The sequence below is a fragment of the Eumetopias jubatus genome, unplaced genomic scaffold, assembly GCF_037043125.1.
Source record: "Eumetopias jubatus isolate StellerSeaLion01/CBP00866 unplaced genomic scaffold, mEumJub1_p1.0 scaffold_4, whole genome shotgun sequence".
In the NCBI taxonomy this organism is placed as follows: Eukaryota; Metazoa; Chordata; class Mammalia; order Carnivora; family Otariidae; genus Eumetopias; species Eumetopias jubatus.
Genome location: NW_028274810.1, coordinates 102938801 through 102960279, shown reverse-complemented (window position 1 = coordinate 102960279; position 21479 = coordinate 102938801). Strand labels below are relative to the sequence as shown.

The 21479-nt window shown below is 57.4% G+C and overlaps 1 protein-coding gene across 12 annotated transcripts in view; it reads right to left on the bottom strand.

The window, feature by feature from the left end:
• The window catches only part of ACOT7 (acyl-CoA thioesterase 7), a 107186-nt gene that overhangs the window by 11315 nt on the left and 74392 nt on the right, over positions 1 to 21479 (bottom strand). For all 12 annotated transcript variants that reach the window (XM_028108187.2, XM_028108190.2, XM_028108188.2 and 9 more), the window contains 2 exons: positions 15826 to 15942; positions 5075 to 5259 (listed from right to left, as the gene is read on the bottom strand). In XM_028108187.2, the coding sequence (XP_027963988.1) occupies positions 5075 to 5259; positions 15826 to 15942 (302 nt within the window). The remainder of the gene's footprint in view (positions 1 to 5074; positions 5260 to 15825; positions 15943 to 21479) is intronic.

Below are 21479 nucleotides of genomic sequence, written 5' to 3'. Positions count from 1 at the left end.
TCCAAATGATCCACAAAGCGGTGAAAGGTTCTCTCAAACCCTGCAATGCCTACATGCCTGCAGTGGGTTCCAGGCTCGCCCTCATCCCATGTGCCCCGTGTCGACACACACGGTCCTCAGAGAGGGCCAGGACGCCTGCACCTCTGGCACCTCCACCCTCACACATTCGCCAGCGACACCTCCTGTCTCCCTGGGGCCCTCGGGGGTAGCAGCACCCACATCTCAACCAAAGAATGGGAGGCAGGTCGGGCAGGACAGCACTCACTCTGCCTTCAACACACACAATTTGGTCCTCACGTTTCTGGAGACTAAAAAGGGCTTGAAAACAGCACCCATAGGGGGTGCTGGGACCAACCTGGTGCCTGGTGCCCAGGCAACCACCCTAGTGGCGTCCACCCCGTGTCTCTGCATAGGCGTCCTTTCCAGCCCTGCTCAGTGAAATCTGGGGCATGTCCTCCACCCCCAAAGTCAGAGGTCATGGCCACAGAGCAGCCTTCAGAGGGGGGCCGGGCAGCTGGGGGGCCTGGGCCGGGTGTCCAGACCAGCAGCCTGGCTCCATGCTGCGCATTTGCCTCTTTAATCATTAGCCTGGAAAGTGTCAGCAGCTGCTGGACTCTGTGCATCCTCCCCCGGCATAAAATATTCACCAAGAGAAACCCCAAACAGCAAGGCTGCCTTCCGTGTCAGCTGGGCCCTGGGGACCGAAGCTAAAAATAGACAGGAGGTAGAAGACTTGCTGACAATGGGGGAGGGGGGCGGGGCGGGGCGGAGGGCTGAGCCCCCCACAGGCACTGGCGGGCTGGCTGCAAGGAGCTCCTGTGTGCTTGGGGAGGCAGACGGTGTCACACTGCGGTCCTCAAGGGAGTGCACACACAGGCTGAGCTGAAAACCCCTCTCTGGGGAGCTGCCCACCCTCCCTGCCAGAGCCTGGGCCCCAGGACACCTCTGTGAAGAATCAAAGACCATCTTTAATTAGCAAGATAACAGGCTGGATCAGCGTGAGGCCAGCAGCAGGAAGACACGGCCATTACTAACTACTGGCCCCTCAAACCTAGGGATTCGGCCATTGTCCCCTTCATTCAAGCAGGGGTCTTTCCCTGCCTGCTGGGCACTAGCATCCCTTCCTCTGGGCTGGCCCTCCACCTGTGACTGACACCCCCGAACCACGTCACGGGTTTCTAGAAAGGGCACGGCAGCTTCCCGGGTACATAGACTGGCCCAGAGCCAGGACTGCTTTCCGCCTCTGTGAGGGTCATGGGTACCCCCACAAAGGGCTCCTGGACCACAGGCACTGTCCATGGGAGACTGGACCCCTCCTGGCTACAGCACTGGTCTCCCCAGCGGGCTGAGTTTGGGGGTGCACGCAGGGCAGGCGGGGGCAGCGCACAGCACCTGCTGCGCTCTTGGGCAGGTGAGCGTTACAACTCAGCCATGGCTGCAGCCCTTCGGACCTGGCCGGAAATCCCTGTCAATTCATATCTACTCAGAATGAGCCTTTGCAAAATGAAGATGGTCTGACTCCTCGGCTGTGCTTACTCTCATGTCCATCTGGGGAGCCCTGCAGGCCGCTGTACGCCCTCAGCTGACAGCAGAGGAAAGGCCCCACGTGGTCAGAAGGCTGGGTCCCGGGGCTGGGCCTAGCCGGGATCAGCTGGGTGGCCTCAGGTGTGTTCCTGCCCCCTCCTCTGCCTGTATGGGCGGTCGGCTCCAGCCCGCAGGCCTCCAAGTCCCTGGTTCCTTTTACCCAGATAGTTTCTGGGAAATGGCTCCCCTGCCCCCAACACCAGGCCCTGCTTGAACGCAGCCCTGTTGAGGCCCTCCGTGGAAGGAACCTCCTTAAGTAGCAACAGCTCTCCCAGGGAATGCCGATCCCCCACCTCCTGCTTCTTCCCCCATGACCCTCACCAGCATCTCACAGTCTGGTGTCCCTACTTGCTTACTGGCTCCCTCCAGGAGAGCGTCAGCTCCAGTGGGAGGGGTCTGGAAAGCACAGCGAACAGCAGCAGACGAGTGTGGCGCTCTCAGACACATAAGCTAGCTCACAGAACCCTCACCCACCCTCTGTGGCATGCACTAGGGCCGTCCCCCTGGTACAGATGAGGAAACAGAGGTGCATCCAAGAAGAGCAAGCCTGGGACCACACAACCAGTACACCCTGACCAGAACCCAGGCAGCAGGATGCCCATGCCCACGTGTGCCCCCACAGTACGTGCGTGTCTGCAACAGTGAGTGGGGAATCCCTGGGGCGTTCAGGGACCCGCAGTTGCCAACTGTCCACCAGCAGGGCACTGACCAGTGCGGCAGAGGAATGTGGCTGGAGAGGCGAGCAAGCCCATGAGCCCACCCACGGGTATTTTCCTGAGCCCCACTCTGTGCTGGGCATCCTGGAATCACACATTGGTCTGGATGCACCAGAGGATCTGAGATGGTGCCGGCTGCCGGGAGATGGTGTGGGAACAGGAGACAGTCCCTGGGCAGTGGTGGGGGTCAGGCTTTATCTCGAGTGTGGAGGGAAGGCGATCTAAGGATGGGCTATCTGAGAAAGAGTGGAAGGAGCTGGCTCCGCAACAGTCTGAGGGAAGGTATCCAGGCAGAGGGACAGTGTGTGCAAAGGCCCTGAGGCAGGAATGAGTCTGGGGGCTGAAGCCAGAGAAGCCAGATTTGCTGGACCTTGTGCTGAGGGCACCAAGGCTAGAGAGCAGATTAGGTGGGAGAGGGAGAAAATCTGATTTTAACAAACTCCCTCCGCTCCGGTGTGGGGTCGGGTGGAGGGCAGCAAGCCTGGAGGAGGCAGTACAGCTTGGGGCTGAGCAGTGATCCAGCCAGCGATGGGGCCTAGAGACCGTGGGTGTGGGGGGCTGAGCAGCAGAGAGGAGAGGAGCCAGGCCAGTCCCCAGGCTCACTGAGAGAGGGAACCCGTGAGGACCAGTGGGATTTTTTGGGGAAAGGTGACGAGCTCAATTCAGGATACATCACATTTGAGATGCGTGCGGGTCCCTATGGGAGACCGGCAGAGCTGGCAGAGCCAATCGGGGACTGAACAGTGAGCACAGAACAGTGCTCGTGGCTCGAGGCCTGGACCCAGCCACTCAGGGGGGAGTGAAGGGCATGGGGGGGCACCCGTCAGGGCCTGGTGTTTTGGGGGATCATGGATTGACTGTCTGGCCACTGCGGTCCTGTGTCAAGGGAGCACAGGTTCCCCTGAGGCCTGGTGCATCATGCCAGGCTGGCGAGATAGAGACGCAGAGTGTCCTTGCATCTGGCCGCGCTGCCGGAGCCCGGAGGCTAAGGAGAACAGAGAGCAAGTATTTGCCTGTGTGAGGCGGAATTCAGCATTCGGGATGGGGCACTGTGACAACATGGAAGAAGATGGGACAGGGGGTTCAGGAGAGAGGCGGGGAAAGCCTGTGTTTGAGGGCCAAGAGGAGCAGGCAAGGTTCTGAGGAAAAGTGGCCCAAGACCCAGAGACACGTGGCTGCTAAGGTCAAGGCCAGAGGCGGTCAGGGGGAACACACAATCATCAGCCAAGGGGACAGGGTGGGCATGGGAGCCATCCCCCCCGGGGCCACAGGTCAGGGCGAGAGGCAGCGTGTGGGACGCACACCCCTAGTCCTCACGCTCGGGTGAGGCGGGTCTCAGGGACGCTGGTTGGGCTGACAGCAGGAGGGCTGTGGGGGGCTCCCTGCCTGTAGAGGGGGCGGGTGGGGGCAGAGCTCCGACGGAGAGAGACTGCGGGGCCGGAGGGAGCGGCACGTGGGAGCCTAGTTCCCGGCCTGCGTGAGAAGCGGGTCTCCACTGTGGTGTGTCTGTCGTAAAGGTTTTCAGTGCCCACTCTTCTCCCGCAGGAGGCACAGGATCTGCCTGGGGAGCAGCCGCCACGGGAGCGGCAGGGGGCCGCATAGTGCCAGGCGCTCTAGAGAACCCCCGCCCCCGCCCAGGCCACTCTGCCCCCGACCCTCACCCCGCCGGGGGCGGGGAGCTCCCCCTGCAGCCCCACAAGAGCGGCCTCCAGCGGCAGACGTGCAGGCCGGCTCAAGGGGCATCAGGAGCAGCCTGAGCAGCCGCAAGTCGTGTGCTGGACCCAAATGCAGGCTCCCCGGGACGGGATGTACGACCCTCCACAAGCGCCTCAGCCTTGTCGGCCCGACGGGTCCTTGTCTGGTGACAGGGGGGCCAGCAGCGGGGGCCCCGCTCCCCAGGGCTGTGGTGGTGCTGGCTGCGGGGAGCCGCAGAGGCCTTGCTGGCCAGTGTCTGGACAAGGTCCAGACGGGACTGTGACCGGCACTGGTAAGGGATGCGTGAGGCTGAGCGTAAAACCATCATTGGCTCAAGGGAGATCTGGAAGCAGCGTGCATGTGTTCACTCATTCATTCACTCAGTCATTCATTCCACAGTTCCCGAGTACCTCCCAGTCAAGCATCCTCACCACCCACCCACCGCCTTCTCCATTCCCCACTTTGAATGTCGGCCACCTCTGGCTCCCTGACTCTCCCAGCACAAGTCCAGCACTTGTCAAATTGCTGGGATTCCTGCTCCGGGACCCTTCAACACTGCGGTGGCAGCATCTCACGTGGGAGGCTGTGTGGCCAGACACCTGCCATCTCTCTCTGCATACCCAGGGCAGAGCCCGGCCAGGCAGCCAAGGCAGGGAAGGACCCTGAGTCCCTGATGCCCAGCTCCACGCTGTCGGGGTCTGGCTCAGTCCCCATCAAGCAGGACACTCAGGCCAAGGCTCCTCGAGAACCCATCCCTTGGGAGGGGCCTCAGCCCCACTGTAGCTTTTATACACAGCTCTGGGAGCCCCTGGGCACTGTACTCACCCTCGAGAGAGAACCCCCAGAGCCAAGGAGCTCGGAGCTCGTGAAGAGGTCTCTCTCGTCCTGTCTGCCCGGTCTGACCTCACAGTCCACAGGGGAAGGCCCTCGCGTTTGACGGCCAGTGCAGCCCAGGTCACTGGGCCGCGGGGCGGCCGGGCCGGGGCCCTGCCCCCCAGAAGGGGCTCACAGGACTCCAGTCTCTCCTGGGAGCCACTGAGTGCTGGCAGGGCCAGCCAGCAGGGTGGGGAGTCACTCACCACGAGCTGGGGCACGGGCAGCGACTTGCCCTCCTGGCTCAGGGACACGTAGGTGAAGAAGGCACTGGCAGCCCGGTAGCGCTTCTGCGAGTTGTCCACCACGGGGTCGGCGTCCACCAAGACCTCGATCTCCATGGACTTATTGCTCGTGAAGGTCATGCGTCCAGAGATGGTAATGACGCAGCCTGCGGGGCACGGACAGCGGGTTAGCGGAGGACACTGGCGGAGGGGCGGGGAGGGGCGGGAGGGCACAGGCAGCAGGTCACCGAGGGCGTTAGGAGACACCCGGTTAGGCAGCGTCTAACAACTACGAGGACATGGAAATGACGAATTCTCACTGTGCCTCGTTAGTAGCCCTGAATGCTCACCTGCCTCGGGAGCAGGTGGTTGCTTTTAGTGTTGACACGGACATTTGGAGTGGTGGCCGTCACCTGGCCCCCTGCCCCCTGGGAGGGCTGCTTTCAGGCAGCTGGGGGGTGAGCTGGCTCTGTCCCTCTGAAGTCACATTAAGGCCACGTAGCCACACCGTCCACACTGTGACCTTATTGTGCCACACGGCTGCCCCGCCATGTTGCTCTAAGCCACCTTCCCGGTACCCTCCCAGCTCCCTGGCTATTGTTCCTGATGCTGGTCTGACGGCAGCCTTGGGCGCTTGGCTGCGTTCCCCCAGAGCCACTGTGTGTACTTCAGCCCATGTCCTCCTGCCCTTCTGTCCTGTCAAAACCGCGTCCGTGCCATCAGGCTCTCCCTCTCTCCGGCAGGCTTGCTCACAGGACCAGAGCTCTCCTCGGAGCTGCAGACTCTGCCCCACAACATAGCTGAGACCCTGAACTTGGTCCGAGTCCCCAGGTGCTCACCACCTGCCTGGGCTGGCATGGTTTCCCTTGTTGATTATGATGCAGTCCAGAGTCCTACGTTCCCATAACACCATCCCGGGGGAGCCTCTCCTTCTCAACCTCAACCCAACCTCCCTGTGCTCCCCGTGCCCTTTGGGTCATGACTCTCCACCCTGGCAGCTGCTTCCCAACCTAGAGTGGTTCTCCTCCCTGCCGCCCCCCATTCACGGGCTCTTGCCTGCCATCCAGCCTTGGCCCTTTCGCCCCTTGCTCCCTTCATCTCACAGAGCCCAGTCTTCTCTTATAAACAGACTTGACTTGCCTCCCAGGGTAACTGTGGGGAAGACACGAAATGAGCCAGGTGCTAACCTGGAGCCCAGTGGCAGAAGGCACTCAGCACCGTCATTATCACGGCTGATGGTGTGGCTCTGGACCACGAGGCAGCACTAATCCTCAGGGGCTTCCGGGGGGAGGGCCTGACACCCGGCTGCACCCCCACCAACGTGTAGCCAGAACGGCCCCCCGCCCCCACTCCCAGCATGGCCTCGTTCTGGGATGGGTTCAAGGAAATCCCTGCCCAAGTCTGGCACATGATGCTGAGACCTGCTCCCTGGAACCAGCCCTGGAACCAGTGCTGGCCGTGGGAACCTCTTAACAACCCTGGGAACCCCGGTATCCGAGCTCCGAGGAGACAGGCACCACGAGACACGTTCAAAGACCCAGGAGGACAGACAAGTCAAGACAGCGTGGTGACTGTTAGGGGTGAGCGTGTGGGCAGGCCAGAAGCAGGGGCAGTTATTCCATGTTACAGAGTACCAGAATGTTCCAAGCCACATTCAATTTCATACTTACAGGGAGGGCTTCATGTCCCGTACAGCCATTTCCGGGGGGGGAGGAAGGCCACGCGGTCAGGGACAGGGCCATTAGGGGAGCTCTACGAGGGCAGAGTCACGAACAAAGCACCCAACACACACCTGTGGCTGGGCTGAGACCAGAGTGCGAGCACGTCAGGGCCCAGGGTCGGTGGGCAATTTCTGCTGCCCTGATAGGAGCTGCCTCTGTGACCCACCGGGGCACGCCACTCACAGGCTCCCCAGGCCGTGGCCGAGTTACAGGCGGCTCGGCACCTGGGGCAGGATGGGGGAGGCGCAAATGCATCTCCGTGTGTCCTTCCCACGGTCGTGTCCTCTCTACCCCTGGAGAACCTGTGACTGCCACGGGGGCTGGCTCTCCTGAGAGGAATCTAACACACCAATTCTGCTTTTGGTTTCGGGGGGGGGTCAGGACACCCCTGCCAGAGTGCTCCCCAGTGGCCCCCAAGTTGAAGGCTCTGTTTTGGATGACCCCGTCGGTGCACCTGTGTTTGGAAGCATGGGCAAACCCCCATCTGAGTGTGCCCGGCATGAAGGCGGCTCCAGGCACGGCTGCCCTCATGACCGCACCCAGCCAGGGTCTGCGGGACTTTTCATACGAGAACACCCAGCATCCGGGCTCGACCTGCTTACCGCCAGGGACCGCCACTCCTATCTCATGAGGCCAGAGGTCAGTGGGGGCAGGTGCTCCTTGCCGCCATCATGCACAGGGCTCTGGTGGACAGAACCTGCTCCAAGGCTCAGCCCGGCCTGGCTCCCCCTTCCTGCCGCTTCCGTGAGGCCGGAACAGTGCGTTCTCATGGGATCGGAGCCGGAACCAGGGGCCTGCGGGCCCCTGCGTCACCCGGAAGGGGAGCAAGGCCGTCAACGTGGTTCCCCAGGGAGCACAGGGACACAGGACACAAGACCAGCGGCAGGGCGCTCAGAGACCTCATGGAGATGGGGCGTCAGGCTCCTTCCCACGAGGCCTGGCTCAGTCCATCCCAGGTGCAGGGGCAGGACCACAGGAGGGGCGTGCCAGGCCTACCCCAAACCCTGCCTGGGACACTGGGACACCACCTGAGACAGGGAAGGACCGCAGCGGCTGGCTCGTGTTGGCGTGCACTTCCGTTGGCCCGAGGAGCTGCAGACCGGGGAGCGGGACCTGCCAGGCACAGCAGCCACGTGCTCAGAGGCTCTCTGGGGGGCACGGCGGAGGCAGAGTGGTCCAGAGCACTGAGACGCTGCCTGGGAGCTTTTCCACTAGGTCACATGTCCAAATCCACCTGCAGAATGGCTTGTTTATTTAAAAGACCAGGTGCGACCAGCTCAAGGGGGAAATTGCCGCCTGTCATCGGTGCTAGGAGCCACGAGCCCACCAGGACAGGCTCAGGTGGTCAGGCCACTCTCCCGGCCCAGGGCATGGAGGCCGGGAGGGCGCCCCAAGTTCTCCTCTGAGCTGCTGAAGTGGGAATAGACAGCCATTCCCCGCCAAGTGTCTCCATGAAAGGCAGGCTCTCTGAGGCCCGGAGCGGCCCCAGATGGCCCACGGTGCCCTGCGGAGGACCTCGGGTTCCACAGGCTCTGGGGTGCACTGGGCAGGCGGCCACCCACACCGTGCCTTGGCTTCCTCATTTGCTAACAGGCACAGGAGTAGCTGTCTCTCGGGGAGATTGTGACAAACCAGTGAGCCTGCAAATGTGGCCACGTGGAGATCACTTGCCCACATTAATTATGTCACATGGACGTTTAGCCCAGGACAGAAATTTCTGGTAGGGTCTGAGTGCCCTTCTGCTTAACAGCCCTCCAGGAAAAGCCACCTTAAGCCCAAAGGTGGAGTGTGCCCACACAACGCTCTTAGGGTCTTTGGGTGGAGAATTACACCCACACGGTAACAAGAAGTAATGTTTTAAAACAAATCACAATTTTCTTCTATAGCGGGCACATATACGTTGGCCAAGAGGCTGCTTCTAACACTGTCTAAATGACTCAAACAGGCCATTGCGTTAGCAAGGGAGATTTTACGTTTTCAGCTTGTGAAGAACACAGGGTAGCAAAGCATTAAAAACCCCGCCCTTTCTCTCCGGGTCCCAGGAGATGAGCAACTATGCCTGATCAGATGCCGAGACGTGACCACAGTGGCGGTGGTCCCTGCACAGGAAGGCCAGGGCCGCAGCTCAGCTCGCCCAGTACGTCAGCATGGTCTGAGAGGCCGGGACTCAGGACCCCAGGACATACGGTACCCTCTAGACCCGAGTTCCGGTGCCAACTCTCTGTAAGAGGCCGAGACTCGCCAGGAAGCTCACCACCGCAGCTGCCTCTCTGCAAATCCCCCAGGCCTCAGAGGTGCCGGATATCAGCAGCTGAGGGGTTCGGGACAGACTGAGGGGCACTTCCTCTCATGCCTCCCTGAAGCCCCCCAGGGCTGAGCTCCTTCTTGCTCTCCTGTGCGCTCTGCCAGGGTCCTGTCTACAGAGCTTATAGGAGAAAACACAGGGCGGGGAAAAGGCAGAGCTCGGAAACAGTCTGGAGCCCTACCTGCCTCTGTGTCAGAGGGAGTTAACGGACTCTACTAGGGCAGAAGGAGCAATGGCCCCCAAAGCTGTCCATGTCCTAATCCCCTGAACTTGTGAATTATGTGGCCTTATGTGGCAAAGGGGCTTCACAGATGTGGTCCGGAGCCTGGAGATGGGGCGACCGGCCTGGGTCATCCAGGTGGGCCCAGTCTCATCACAGGGGTCCTCCCAAGTGGACGAGGAGGCCGGAGCAGAGGGTCCGAGAGATGCCACCCTGCTGACTTTGGAGATGGAGGAGGGGCCACAAGCCAAGGAAGGCAGACGGCTTCTAGAAGGTAGAATAGGCAAGCAGCAGATTCTTTCCTAGAGTCTCCACAAGGAACGGCACCCTGACTTTAGCGCCGTGAGACCCGGTCAGGCTTCTGACCTCTAGAACTGAGACAGCAAATCTGTGTCGTTTCAGCCACTATGTTTTTGGCATATTGTTACAGCAGCCATAGAAAATTAATACGACTACGTAGGTAGATGCTGCACTGGGTGACTTTAACATAGTCCAGTTTTTCGGGGCTGCTGCTGATGCTATGTCATAAGTAACTCTAAAATCAGGAGCACGATACTTTATAAAGCTCAGAGAATACTACCTTTATGTGGTTTTATCATACATTTCTACCACTTTATGTGATATCTCCATGTTTCAAGCAGGGATTCTATGACAATACAAGGAATCTAGAAACTTGATGAAGCTCCAAGTAAGAACGAATCCCAAAGGCAACTGGGCCAGGATCCCGGAAGCCACACGGTCGCAGACCTGGTGGGTTCCCAGTGGGAAGGATGGTTAGTGGCCACGTGTGGAAACCGGCTCACGGCTCCATCAAGGGCTCAAGAAGTCTTGGAACTTGTAGTTGTCTTGACACAAGGTATCCAACCGGAATGAAGGGACACAATCGTCTGGTACTTTGTAAGTTCTGTCTCCTATCTGGTGGTTCTAATCACTGGATACCTAACTGAATTTGGAAGTTGGAGATTGTAGCAAATTCCTCTTGTGAATTCCAGAAAAAAGCAGAGCCCCCTGAGTACCAGCAAGAAGCCAAGAAGCAGGCCTATCTAGTGAACCCCAACTGGACCCCCGAGATCTGAGCGGGGTGCCCCTGCAGATGGCGAGCTTAGAGTGCCCTGGGGGCACAGCTGCCCCACGGGAAGCCTGCACGCCCCGCTCTGCAGCCAGCTGGGTGGTGGGGGGGACCCTGCTGAAGGGGGCGCTGGGGCACTAGGCTCTGTACTGAGTGTCCATAGGACCTCTAGGGGGTCTATGGAAATGCATCCCAGAGCATCAGATGCTGGGATCAGAGTCCAGACAGTCCAGAGACCAGCGCTGCCCAGCAGCCTTTCTGTGATGCTGGGAAGGTCCTCTCTTTGTGCCGTCTGATACACAGCTGCCAGCCACGTTTGGCCACTGAGCACCTGAAATGAGGCGCGTGCCTCGGAGGAGCAGCATTCACCATTTTTGTTTACCTTTAATTATGATGCAAATAGCCACGGGTGGTCAGCAACGGGTGTGGGGGACAGCACAGGTGGGGAACCCCCCCCAGGCAAAGCTGATGAGACTGAGGGTTGGAGGCGGGACTGACTAACATCAGTGGGAAAAGGGCCCCGGGCCAAGGCCGATGCCAGAGACACGGACAGAGTGGTGCCTTCCTTGCGGCTGGACTCCCCCAACTGAGAGAAGCCATAGCCATGTTTTCGAGAGGCTTGGGAAAGCCAGGAGAGGGTTTCACACGACTGAGCGGGCCAGCCGCCCCTCTGGCAGCTGCGTAAGGGTCAAGGGTGAATGGCGCTGCATTTGACATGAGGGTACAGGCTCGTCACCCGCCACGGTGATGCCCGGGCCCCGGCGGTGGCGGATGCCCGTGTCGATCAAGCCTGGCAGTGAGGGGGCACCCGAGCGAGGGGCTCAGAGATCTGGCCCCGGAGCCGGCTGTGCGGCCTGCCCTCCGGCTCCACGGCGAGCGGCCCTGCGGCCCCCTCGGGCTCCAGACCGGAGAAGTGGGGATGAGTAGGCTTCCTGCGGCACTGGGCAGGTAAACCGGATGGCCCTCGAGCGGGGCCTAACGCACACTCAGGAAGCGCAGCTCCCTTCTGTTTCTGGGGCCCCAGGGAGCGGCAGGGAGCGGCAGGGGGGGCCCCGCCCGACCCCCAGCAGCGGAGGAGCGTCTCACCCAGGGCAGGCAGCACGGCTTGCCGGGATTGGGCAAACAGAATAATAAAAAGTTGCTCTTACCACAGCTGAGGGGCTGCCAAGGACTTCAAACATTAAGAACAGCTCAGTGTTGAAGTTCCAAAAAGAGCAGCGGCAGCGAGCGTTCCTCAGAAAAGCAGGGAGGTAGTGAAGTAACCTCGGTGTGTCTTACATAACACAGCCCAAAGCATTTTCCAGAAGGTTCCTCACTTCCCACCCAAACAGTCTGGGGAGACGGCTTCTCCACCAACAGCTCCAGCTTTAGGGGTTCCTGCCAGGGCTTCCCGAACCCTGAGAGCTACAGGAACCACGTGCCACTTTTACTGCCCTCAACAGCTGCCCTGGCATTTTCACATCTCATCTTAAAGAGAAACAATCAGCAACGGGGCAAGCGTTCAGGTCTTCCGGTGTCATCAGCTTGCCCTGAGTGATGCCGGGGGTCCTGGATCAACCCACCCCACCCCACGGTGCTGGCCACCTCTGCTGCACCACCCAGTCGGGCCCCACGTTGGGAACGCAGCCCCATGGACCTGACCTGCAGAAGCATGAGGGAGGGAGCCTGGGACCTTTAAGGCACGGGTTGTGTGGTAACTGATTAGAGCGGCCACAGTGAACTGACATGTGGGGGCACGTGTGGCTGGCGATGGGTCTACATTTCTGGGCTTTTCCCCACCGCGTCAGATCAGCCGTCAGAAGGTGGGGGGCACCCCTCGGGGCGGAGCGGTGGCCTGTTAGGGTTGCACCCTCCAGGGCGGTGTGTCTGAGGAGGCCGGACGCTGGCTGCGGGCAGCTGCTGCCCCGTGACCACGGCCCCAGGGGGCCCCGTGGCTCAGCCGCCGGCACGTGCCTTTCCCATGAAAATATCGTTCCTGAAAACAGTCCCTGCGCTGATTTCATTTTACAGATGAGCAGCACAGAGCTCGGAGCTGCCCTCTGTGTCCCAGGGCTGACCCTGTCTCCTGCCGTGCAGAGGAAAGCCGCTGCTCCTTCCTCAGTGCCCCCCCCCGCCGGCCCCGCCGGAGAAGCATGGGGCCTCTCAATTCTGCTCTAGTGGGGCTGCTCTCAGGAGGCAGGTCCCTCAGCCCTGGGTGTATAACTGTCCTTCTCAAAACCATGGGTCCTCCCCTCTAGGCCCCTCAGAGTCACTCCTTCTCTGGCCTGGGTGCTGACTTTACCGCTGACCCTCATAAGGGAGGACTCACATTCACATCCATGTGGGGAAAGGGGCAACTTGGGGCACAGAAGAGATTTTACTCACCTCACAATTTTGCAAAAGAGAAAGTGAAGCTAGTGTCTACTAGAATCAAGCTGTAAGGAGAGAAAGCATGTGTAGTGGGCTGAACAGTGCCCTCCACCCCAACGTAAGTCCATTTAGAACCTCCAAATGTGATCTTACTGGGAATAAGGGTCTTTGCAGATGCCACTGATTTAAGGCTCTCAGGATGAAATCCTCCTGGATTATCCGGGTGGGCCCTAAATCCTCTGACAAGTGTCCTTATAAGAGGCAGAAGAAGAGACAGGAGAGGCCACGTGAAGGTGGAGGGAGGTTGGAGTGATGTGGCCACGAACCAGGAAATGCCCCCAGAGGCTGCAAGAGGCAGGAAGGACGCTCCCCTAGCGCCTCTGGAGTGGCCCTGCCCACACCTGGATTTGGGACTTGGGGCCTCCAGCCTGTGAGAGAGCAAAGGTCTGCTGTTTGAAGCCCCCAGTCTGTGGTCCCTTGTGGTGCAGCCCTGGGACACAAACACCACTCTCCAGAGCACTCAGCTCTGCCCCTGCCCCACCGTGGTATAGTGCGTGGGGGTCCCACCCAGCCTCCTGGCGGGCGGCAGCATCCGGCTCTCCTGGCCCCTTCCCGCTGGATCAGGGATGGCAGGAGCATGGAGGCCACACTAGAACCCACAGGTTGGGATTTAAGGGGACCTCAACAGGTTTGCCTGCGCTCAAGAATCCACAGTGCGCAGGGTCACCCCAGCCTCACACTGCATATGCCCAGAAAGGAGCAAAGAATGGGGGAGGAAAGGAGCCGTGTTGCAGAGACCTCTGCCCCCCGGAACTGAGGACAAGATGGGCCCATTCTGTGTCTGAGGCGGGTGTGGCCGGCGCGCTGCCAGACGGAGACCCCACCCGGGACACCGGCACTGTCTCTAAGGTGTGACAGTGTCTGACAGCGCCTGGGGGACACTGGCACAGAAAGGCCAGACTCCTTAGCTGGCTACTGTGGCCCACATCCCTTTATGCACAAAACAAGAAGTGATCCGAGAAAGCAGAAACCCTCTCTCTTTGCTCGCCAGGGGCTGCTGACACGGGGGCCCTGGGTGGCGCGGACTCCAGGCCAGGGCTGGGACACCAGCGAGGGGCCCTGGGCGGTGTGGGTTCCAGGCCAGGGCTGTGTAGGCTCCAGCACCCAAGGGTGCAGCCAGGTAGGCCTCGCAGCCCACCCCTCACTCTGCCCGCTGGAGGAAACCCATCCAGAGTAGAACATCCTGCCAGAACTATGGCTTCTGAAAATGAAGAACCTTTTCTCTGTGTTTTGGAATAAGAGGAACGTCTTAGAAACTGAAAGCGTCTGTCAAGGGCAGCTCCACACACAGGTTGCCCCAGTGGCTTCCACGTTGCTAAATGGGTCCCAGAAAGGGCCCTGTACACCAAGGAGAGTTCACGGTCTTGCCTGCAAATTAGTAATTCACATGGACCAGGAACCAACCATTCTCCTTCCTTACCTCCCCCTTGGAAGTTAATTCTGGTCATACAAGGGATTGGGGGTGAAGACTCGGTCATTCTCTGGGAGCTTCCCTGAGCTTGCACAGCACGTCTGCTGAGCCGGCTGACACTGAGCAAATCAGCTGGCTCTCCAGGAAAGTCTCTTTTCCTAGGTGGCGCTTCTCAAAGGGCACTTGGGAGACACGGAACAGAGCAAGGTCATGGAATGTAAATGCGTTTTCCACTGTAGATTTTGAAGCTGTGTTTAACAATGAAGTTCTGATCGCAGGGACTTATCCAGGGAGTAGTTCTAGAAAAAGAGAAGCGGGGAATCCTGGCACGGGATCCTGCCTTTCCAAAACTTTCGTGCCACCACTGCACATAATGTGCACCTGAGGCCCATGGAGGGCAATCCAAGACGACAAGACCCACTTGTTGTGGACAAATTCTAAAATGACATTGATGTCTGTGTCTGTGGCAAACACCCACAGTGACACAACACACGCAGAAATCACCATGTGTCGGGAGGGGACGGTCACTCACCTCACGCCCTCAGTTACGAAGGGACTGCACAAAGCAGACAGAGAGGTGCCACAGACCATTTCCTTACCCTAAAAACACCCAGATCCTACTAGGGTATGCTTGACTTGCTCTCAATGACCCAGGACAGGCAGGCAGCCAGCCCCCTACCCTTCCAACGCCTGGACCCTCCTGGACGCGCACCTGGGCATTCACCACCAGTGTGTTCTGCAGGGGAGAGCATGCTGGTGGCACTGGCCCCGCGGCCTCCGAATAGTCAGGACAGCCTTGCGGGGCTCGGGACAGAGCAGTGCTCAGAGGCGTCTATGTCGCACCCCTCCCAGCCGGGGCCGGGGCCGACCTGACAGCTTTCCCAGCGAGGCTGCTCTGGAATCAATACCAGGCTCCTGCAGCCATGACCCCACCCAACCCCGCAGCCCCTACCCACCTGACCCCGCAGCGAAGCGCTACTTTTCTGGGGCACAGAGCCTAACCGCAGAAGACACAACAAGACACAACGCAGAAATCACCATGTGTCAGGAGGGGACCGTCACTCACCTCACGCCCTCAGCACTCACATGGGATGGGCATGAGGAGCTGGCCCGCTCTCCTGGGTGGCTGCCAAGTCTCTGGGACAGGGGCGGTACCAAACCCCAGCGCTGCCTGGATGGTGCAGGCGGGCTAGCCGAGGACTGTGGGCAATGGGCTTCTCTGCATGGATCCTGCCGCTACTTACATCATGGATTATCTATGCCTCCCCCAGAGGAAACATGTAAACTCTGGGGGCACCAGTCACTGGAGCTGTGTCTGTTCATGGGGCATTTTAAGAGGGGTTTATGGCGCTCCTCAGTCGCATAAAGGCCCCAAACACATCTAAATTACGGGTCTTACCAGATGAAAAATCAAACCAACAAATCCTAGCCTCACAGATGCATCAACAAGAACAAAGTGCAAGACTGGCTTCCCGTTTCTCTTGGCAAACGGGCAGACACCAGGGCGCTGGCGACACTGGGTGCGAACCACAAGCAAGTTGGCAAAGGGAGCCAGAGAGCCAACGGCCCCCCGCATTCTGTCAGCAGAGTCCCGTTACCTTTTCTGATCTTGTCGTGAAAGTTAATGGCGTCCACGGAGGCAGTGACTATGTTGGTCTTGCAATGACGTGCAGCCACAATCCCAGCCACCTCGTCCATGAGCTTCATGGTGACACCTGCACAGAGAAGGGGCATGTGGCACGTCAGACACGGCGAGGCTCCTTCCCACCCTGGAAACCAGCCATAAGAGACAAAGCCCTCCCACTACCTGCCAGTGGGGACCACAACCAGCACAGGGTACGGGGGTGCGTGATCGGGGCATTGTTGAAGCTCATGCTGAGAACCTGGCTTCTTTAGGAATTTCTGAAAACGACCACAGCTGATGACAGTCTAGGCCACTGACAAAACGACAGTCCCTTTCCTACCCTCTCCAAGTACCTTATGCCCCCAGGAAGGTTTTGTTACAAAATCCACGGCATGGCCACATCCAAAGTCAGATCGCAAGTGTCAGTGAGAACATGGAGAAACCAGAACCCTCACGCATCACTGGTGGGGATGGCAACGGTATGGCCGCTTTGGAAACAGTCAGGAGTTCCTCCAAAGGCTAAACGGAGAGTTACCGTACGCCCTGGTGATTCTTCTCCCAGGTACGCACCCATGACAACTAAAAACTCATGGTCCCACAAAAACTTGTACACGGATTTCATAACAGCATTACTCACAATAGCCAAAAAGGGGACACGACCCACATGCTCATCAACTGATGAATGGAGGAAGAAAATATGGCCCATCCACACAGTGGACTATTATCCAACAACAAAAATAAGCAGCACCGACACACACTACAACACACAGGAACCCTGAATACACAATGCTCAGTGGAAGAAGCCAGACCCCAAAGACCAGAGATTGTAGGACTCCCTTTATAAGAAACATCCAGAACAGGCAGATCCGTAGAGGCAGAAAGCAGATTAACGGTTGCTAGGGCTGGGGGACCGGGGTTACACGGGGAGCAAGTGCTAATGGGTACGGAGCTTCTCTTTGGGGGAATGAAAATGTTCTAACATTGACTATGGTGATGGTCGTGTAACTGGGAATACACTAAGAATCAAAGACTTGTAATGGTTGGGTTGTATGGCATGTGAATCATCACAATAAAGCCATTATATCAAACAAACAAACAAACAAGAAAAGCAGGCTCACAGAAGGCCAAGGTGATTTTATTTTTTTTTTATTTTTATTTTTTAAAGATTTTATTTATTTATTTGACAGAGAGACACAGCGAGAGCAGGAACACAAGCACGGGGAGTGGGAGAGGGAGAAGCAGGCTTCCCGCCGAGCAGGGAGCCCGATGCGGGGCTCGATCCCAGGACCCTGGGACCATGACCTGAGCCGAAGGCAGATGCTTAACGACTGAGCCACCCAGGCGCCCCAAGGCCAAGGTGATTTTAAAACCGGAGGCTGCAGATATTGGCTTTTGCTCAACCGTACCCTTAATTTGACGGGATCACAACTACACACTTGCTAGTGTCCCCACCCCCAACTCCTGCCCCCCCAGAACAACACATTCTACTTATTTCATATTTAAACATTTAAACCATGTCTTTTATTAGGCCAAACTACATGAGATTGTCAATATTCAACCATTTTTGACCTGTAAAAGCAGGAAGTGATATCTATCAAACAGCTATCAAAAGTCTTAGAGGGCACCTGGGTGGCTCAGTCAGTTAAGCATCCAACTCTTGATTTGGGCTCAGGTTATGATCTCATTTTGTGAGACTGTGCCCCGCATCAGGCTCTGTGCTCAGTGGGGAGTCTGCTAGAGATTCTCTCTCTCCTTCTCACTCTGCTCCCCGCACCCCACGTTCTTCTTGCTCTCTAAAAATAAATGAATGAATGAATGAATGAATGAGTGAAAGAAAGAACTTGAAACTTATGTACATTCACCCTAGGATACAGAATGCTTTCTAAAAATCCAGAGAGAGACAGAAAAACAGATGTCATCCCCCTCATGAAAGCCAGGCTCATGGGGAAGCATGTTTAGGATAAGGCTTGTAGAACCAAACGCCTGTAGGGTCAGGCAGATGGTGTGGGGAGGTGAGCAGGGCCGCTGCCTGGCCCCGCCTACTCCCTCCCACCCCTAGGAATGAGGGCCTCACGCTCCTTGTCTAGAAACATCCTTCTGATGTTTCTAGACAAGACTGGGACCTACACATTTACAAGAAATCTACCAATTTTTAAACATTGGTGGCTAGTTAAACTCTCTTTACTGTGTGGGGAAAACAAAATACAACAGAGCTAAAAAGAGCAGAGGTCCCTTCCATACTTGAGGGGCCTCACAAATACAGCAGAAGATGCTACTGACAAGGGACCTGGGAGACAGAGGAACACCTGGGGTCCAGGATGCTCTTCTCTCCACTTCTATGCATAGCTGAGCATTTCCAGAATAGAAAGGTTTGAAAAAACACATTCCTGTTCTTGATTAAAAAAGGACGCTTTCATTACTGTGACTTTTTTTGACAGAAGATGCTGCTATATGATGGTAAGGATAAATGACCAGATGGGGACGGAGACTGAGCTGCTGTTTTTAAGGCGCTTTCAGAGAGACTGGCATATTGATCTGCTTCATCCAAGAAGGAGGGGATCGGTATCCTCAGTTTCCAAATTAACAACACAGGCTCTGACACATACCGGTCCAATTCTAAAGACTGTGCAGGTAGAACGCTGGGGAAACAGCTCTTTTGAGAGGAAAGAGTCACAGGTGCCAGGTTTAATCTCCAGGTGACTGAGGCGGGGGCGGGGGGGGGGGGGGCTCCTGCACGGCAGGGGGCCTCTGGCCTTCAAGCAGGTTGGCTCAGGGGTCTGAGACAAAGGGTCACACTTTGCTTTGCAAGCAGCCTCTGCTGGGTGAAGTTGTTACTCCAAACGGACACAGGCAGCCTTCCCTAAGCCCACCACGAGGCCCTCTGGGTCTTTACCCACAGCAGGGGGTCTCAGCAAAGGTGGGGCAAGTGCAGGCCTGGCAGGGCAGAGGCCCTTCAGCCACGTGCCCAGCCCCGCACTCCAAGGAGGAAAAAACACAAAACACCACCCAGGTAACTCACTGTGCTTGTCAGAATGGACTGCCTCCCTGGAAGGCCACCTCAGCCTCCGGATGAACCGCACGGTGGTGTGAGCACGGCCCTGCCCTCATGGTGGTGCAGGCCTGGACTCTGGGGTCAGACGGAGGGGGCGTAACCACCCCATCACCCCCGCCACTGCCTGGCTGGGGACCCTGGGCAGGCAGATTGCCCTCGGAGCTCTGGATTTTGCTAGTGCTGCTGTGAGAGGTGACGGGCGAGCCCCACGCTGCCCCGCAATGGCACCTACTGCTACGACACGCAGGACTAGCAAAGGTCTGTAAAACCCAACACCAATTTAAATGGAGAGTTTGTAAGAGATCGGACATTTGGAAGATAAAGAGAAAAAGAAAGAGAAGTGAAATGTCTCAGAAGGCCAGGAAACACGCTGAGTGAGAATCGTACACTTCGCTTAGGGGACAAGGGTGGAGTCCAAGTGATAGCCTCCCCTTACCACGTGCAAACCACAGAGGGCACAGAAGCAGGTCTGAGATCCATGGACCACCTCCTGACGTGGTGTGGCTTCAGGGTGTGCATGCATGTGCGGGAGTGTGTGCATGCACGTGTGAGACCATGTATGCGTGTGCATGCATGTGGGGGGTGAGCATGTGTGTGAGGGCGTGCGCGTGCATGCGTGTGCAAGTACGTTCAGTTTCGCAGAGCGAGTGAGAGTCCACAGACGGAGCTCTCTTGGGTCGGTTTGCCTCACAAAGAATTGAGTTGTTCCAACAGCTGGACAAGCGGCCCCTGCTCACTGGTTTTGAATTCAGAAGGCATTTTCCCACAGACTTACTCTAAGTAAGATAGCAAACCTCCTCGGGCAGCCAATAAAAAGCTCATCACAACTTCAGTCTGAAGTAGTGTCAAGAGAGGCTGCATTTGCCATGAGACACCACTGCACCAACAATAATGTACATTAAGGAAATGCCAATCCAGAATCTAGGAATAGTTGAACCCAAGAATGATGAAGAGACAGGATTCTGGTAGAAATTACGGAGAGGGGGTTTAACTGGAAAACTCAGTTAAAATCCTCCCCCCTTTTAGCATTCCGGGGCGTGTTCAGGGCATTTTAACGGGAAAATTTTGGACGTTTCTAACAGAATGTGTATTACGTGTGGCTGTCCTTTTCTCAGATGGAGCCACCATCAGGGTCCTTCTGATGAGACACGGACAAGGTGGGATTTTCGAAAGAAAATGGAGGAGACCGTAAAGTCGGGCCCAGGACATGGAACCAAGTGGACGTGTTGTACAGAAGCAACGGTGTCGCTGGGAGCGGTGAGCTGGCCGTGAGCAATAGCTCGGTTTCCCGAGGGGCCGGTGGCACTCGCTTGTGCCAGGTCGGCCCTGGAGGGAGAGAACTGTGTTTTGCTCACGGATGTATCCCAAGTGTCTGCTCCACGGAAGGCTCTCTATCAACACTGAACACAGGAATGAATGAGTGAAGGACGGAGTGACTGGACAGCAGCCCTGGGAGGGAGGCACGTTACTGTCTCCATTTTTCAAAGCAGGAACTGGAGGCACAGAGGTGTGCATCCGAAGGCACGCGCTCAGGGTAGAGTGGGGACCAGCCCCTGGCCACGGGGTGCCAGAGGCCATGCCGCATTGCCTGCCTCTTGATCCAGGACCTGCAACCCTGAGATGTGAGGTCGAATTCCCGCCCGAGATAGGATATGAAGAAGAGAGTGCAAGATCATGGTGACAGGTGGGGGTGACAGCAAAATCAGCGTGCTTGGGCATGGAAGGGCAGGAGACCAGAACTGCCAGTGTGAGCCACCAGGCGGTGCCATCAGCTTCCGGGGCTGGGGGGTGGGCAGGAAGGCAAGGAGGTGGAGAAGGTAGAGTCTGAATCGGAAGTAGTGTTTGGAATGCAGGAAGTCCCTACCACTAGCCCCTTGTTTGTGTGTCCTGAAAAGCAGAAGCCGTCAGAATGGGAGAATAAATAGAAGAAGGGCTTCTTCCCCATTTATCCAAAATGCAGGAAGAGATTCCACAAGGGACTTCACTGTTACTAAAAATATCACAGGACCCCAGCGTGCGCGGACCAGGATCAGCTCTGAGCCCAGAGCGGACCCCGGGGAAAGAGAGCTGCAGCTGGGGGACCTCTTGATGTTAGACACCCCCCAGTGCTGCACCCCCAGACCGTCTGTAGCACCTGTGACATGGAAGCCAGACCAGGTGGGGACACGCCTTATTGTCTGTGTCCCCACCCAATTCGGAACCTGTCAGGTAGCACTCAGGAAATGGTTGTGCTGAATGAATGAACGAATGAATAAATGAGCAAAATGAATGAATAAATCAGCAGATGAGCTGAATGAATGAATGAAAAAAATGAGCAAATGAAAGATCACCCACTACAGGTCACATTCAACCCAAGGAAGCTGCTCCACTGGCAAGTTGTAGGGCCCATATCTGAATAACAATCTGGTTCACAATCAGTCACAGCTGAAGCTGGGGAAGGCACGCGTGTCCAATCCAGAGCCAGGTGAGCTAGGTGATTTGTCAGATAACAAAACTGATGCTCAAAATACAATTACCTTGCTATGTCTGTTGGAGAGTGACATTTAAGAAGACAGCCTCCTCACAAAAATAGACAT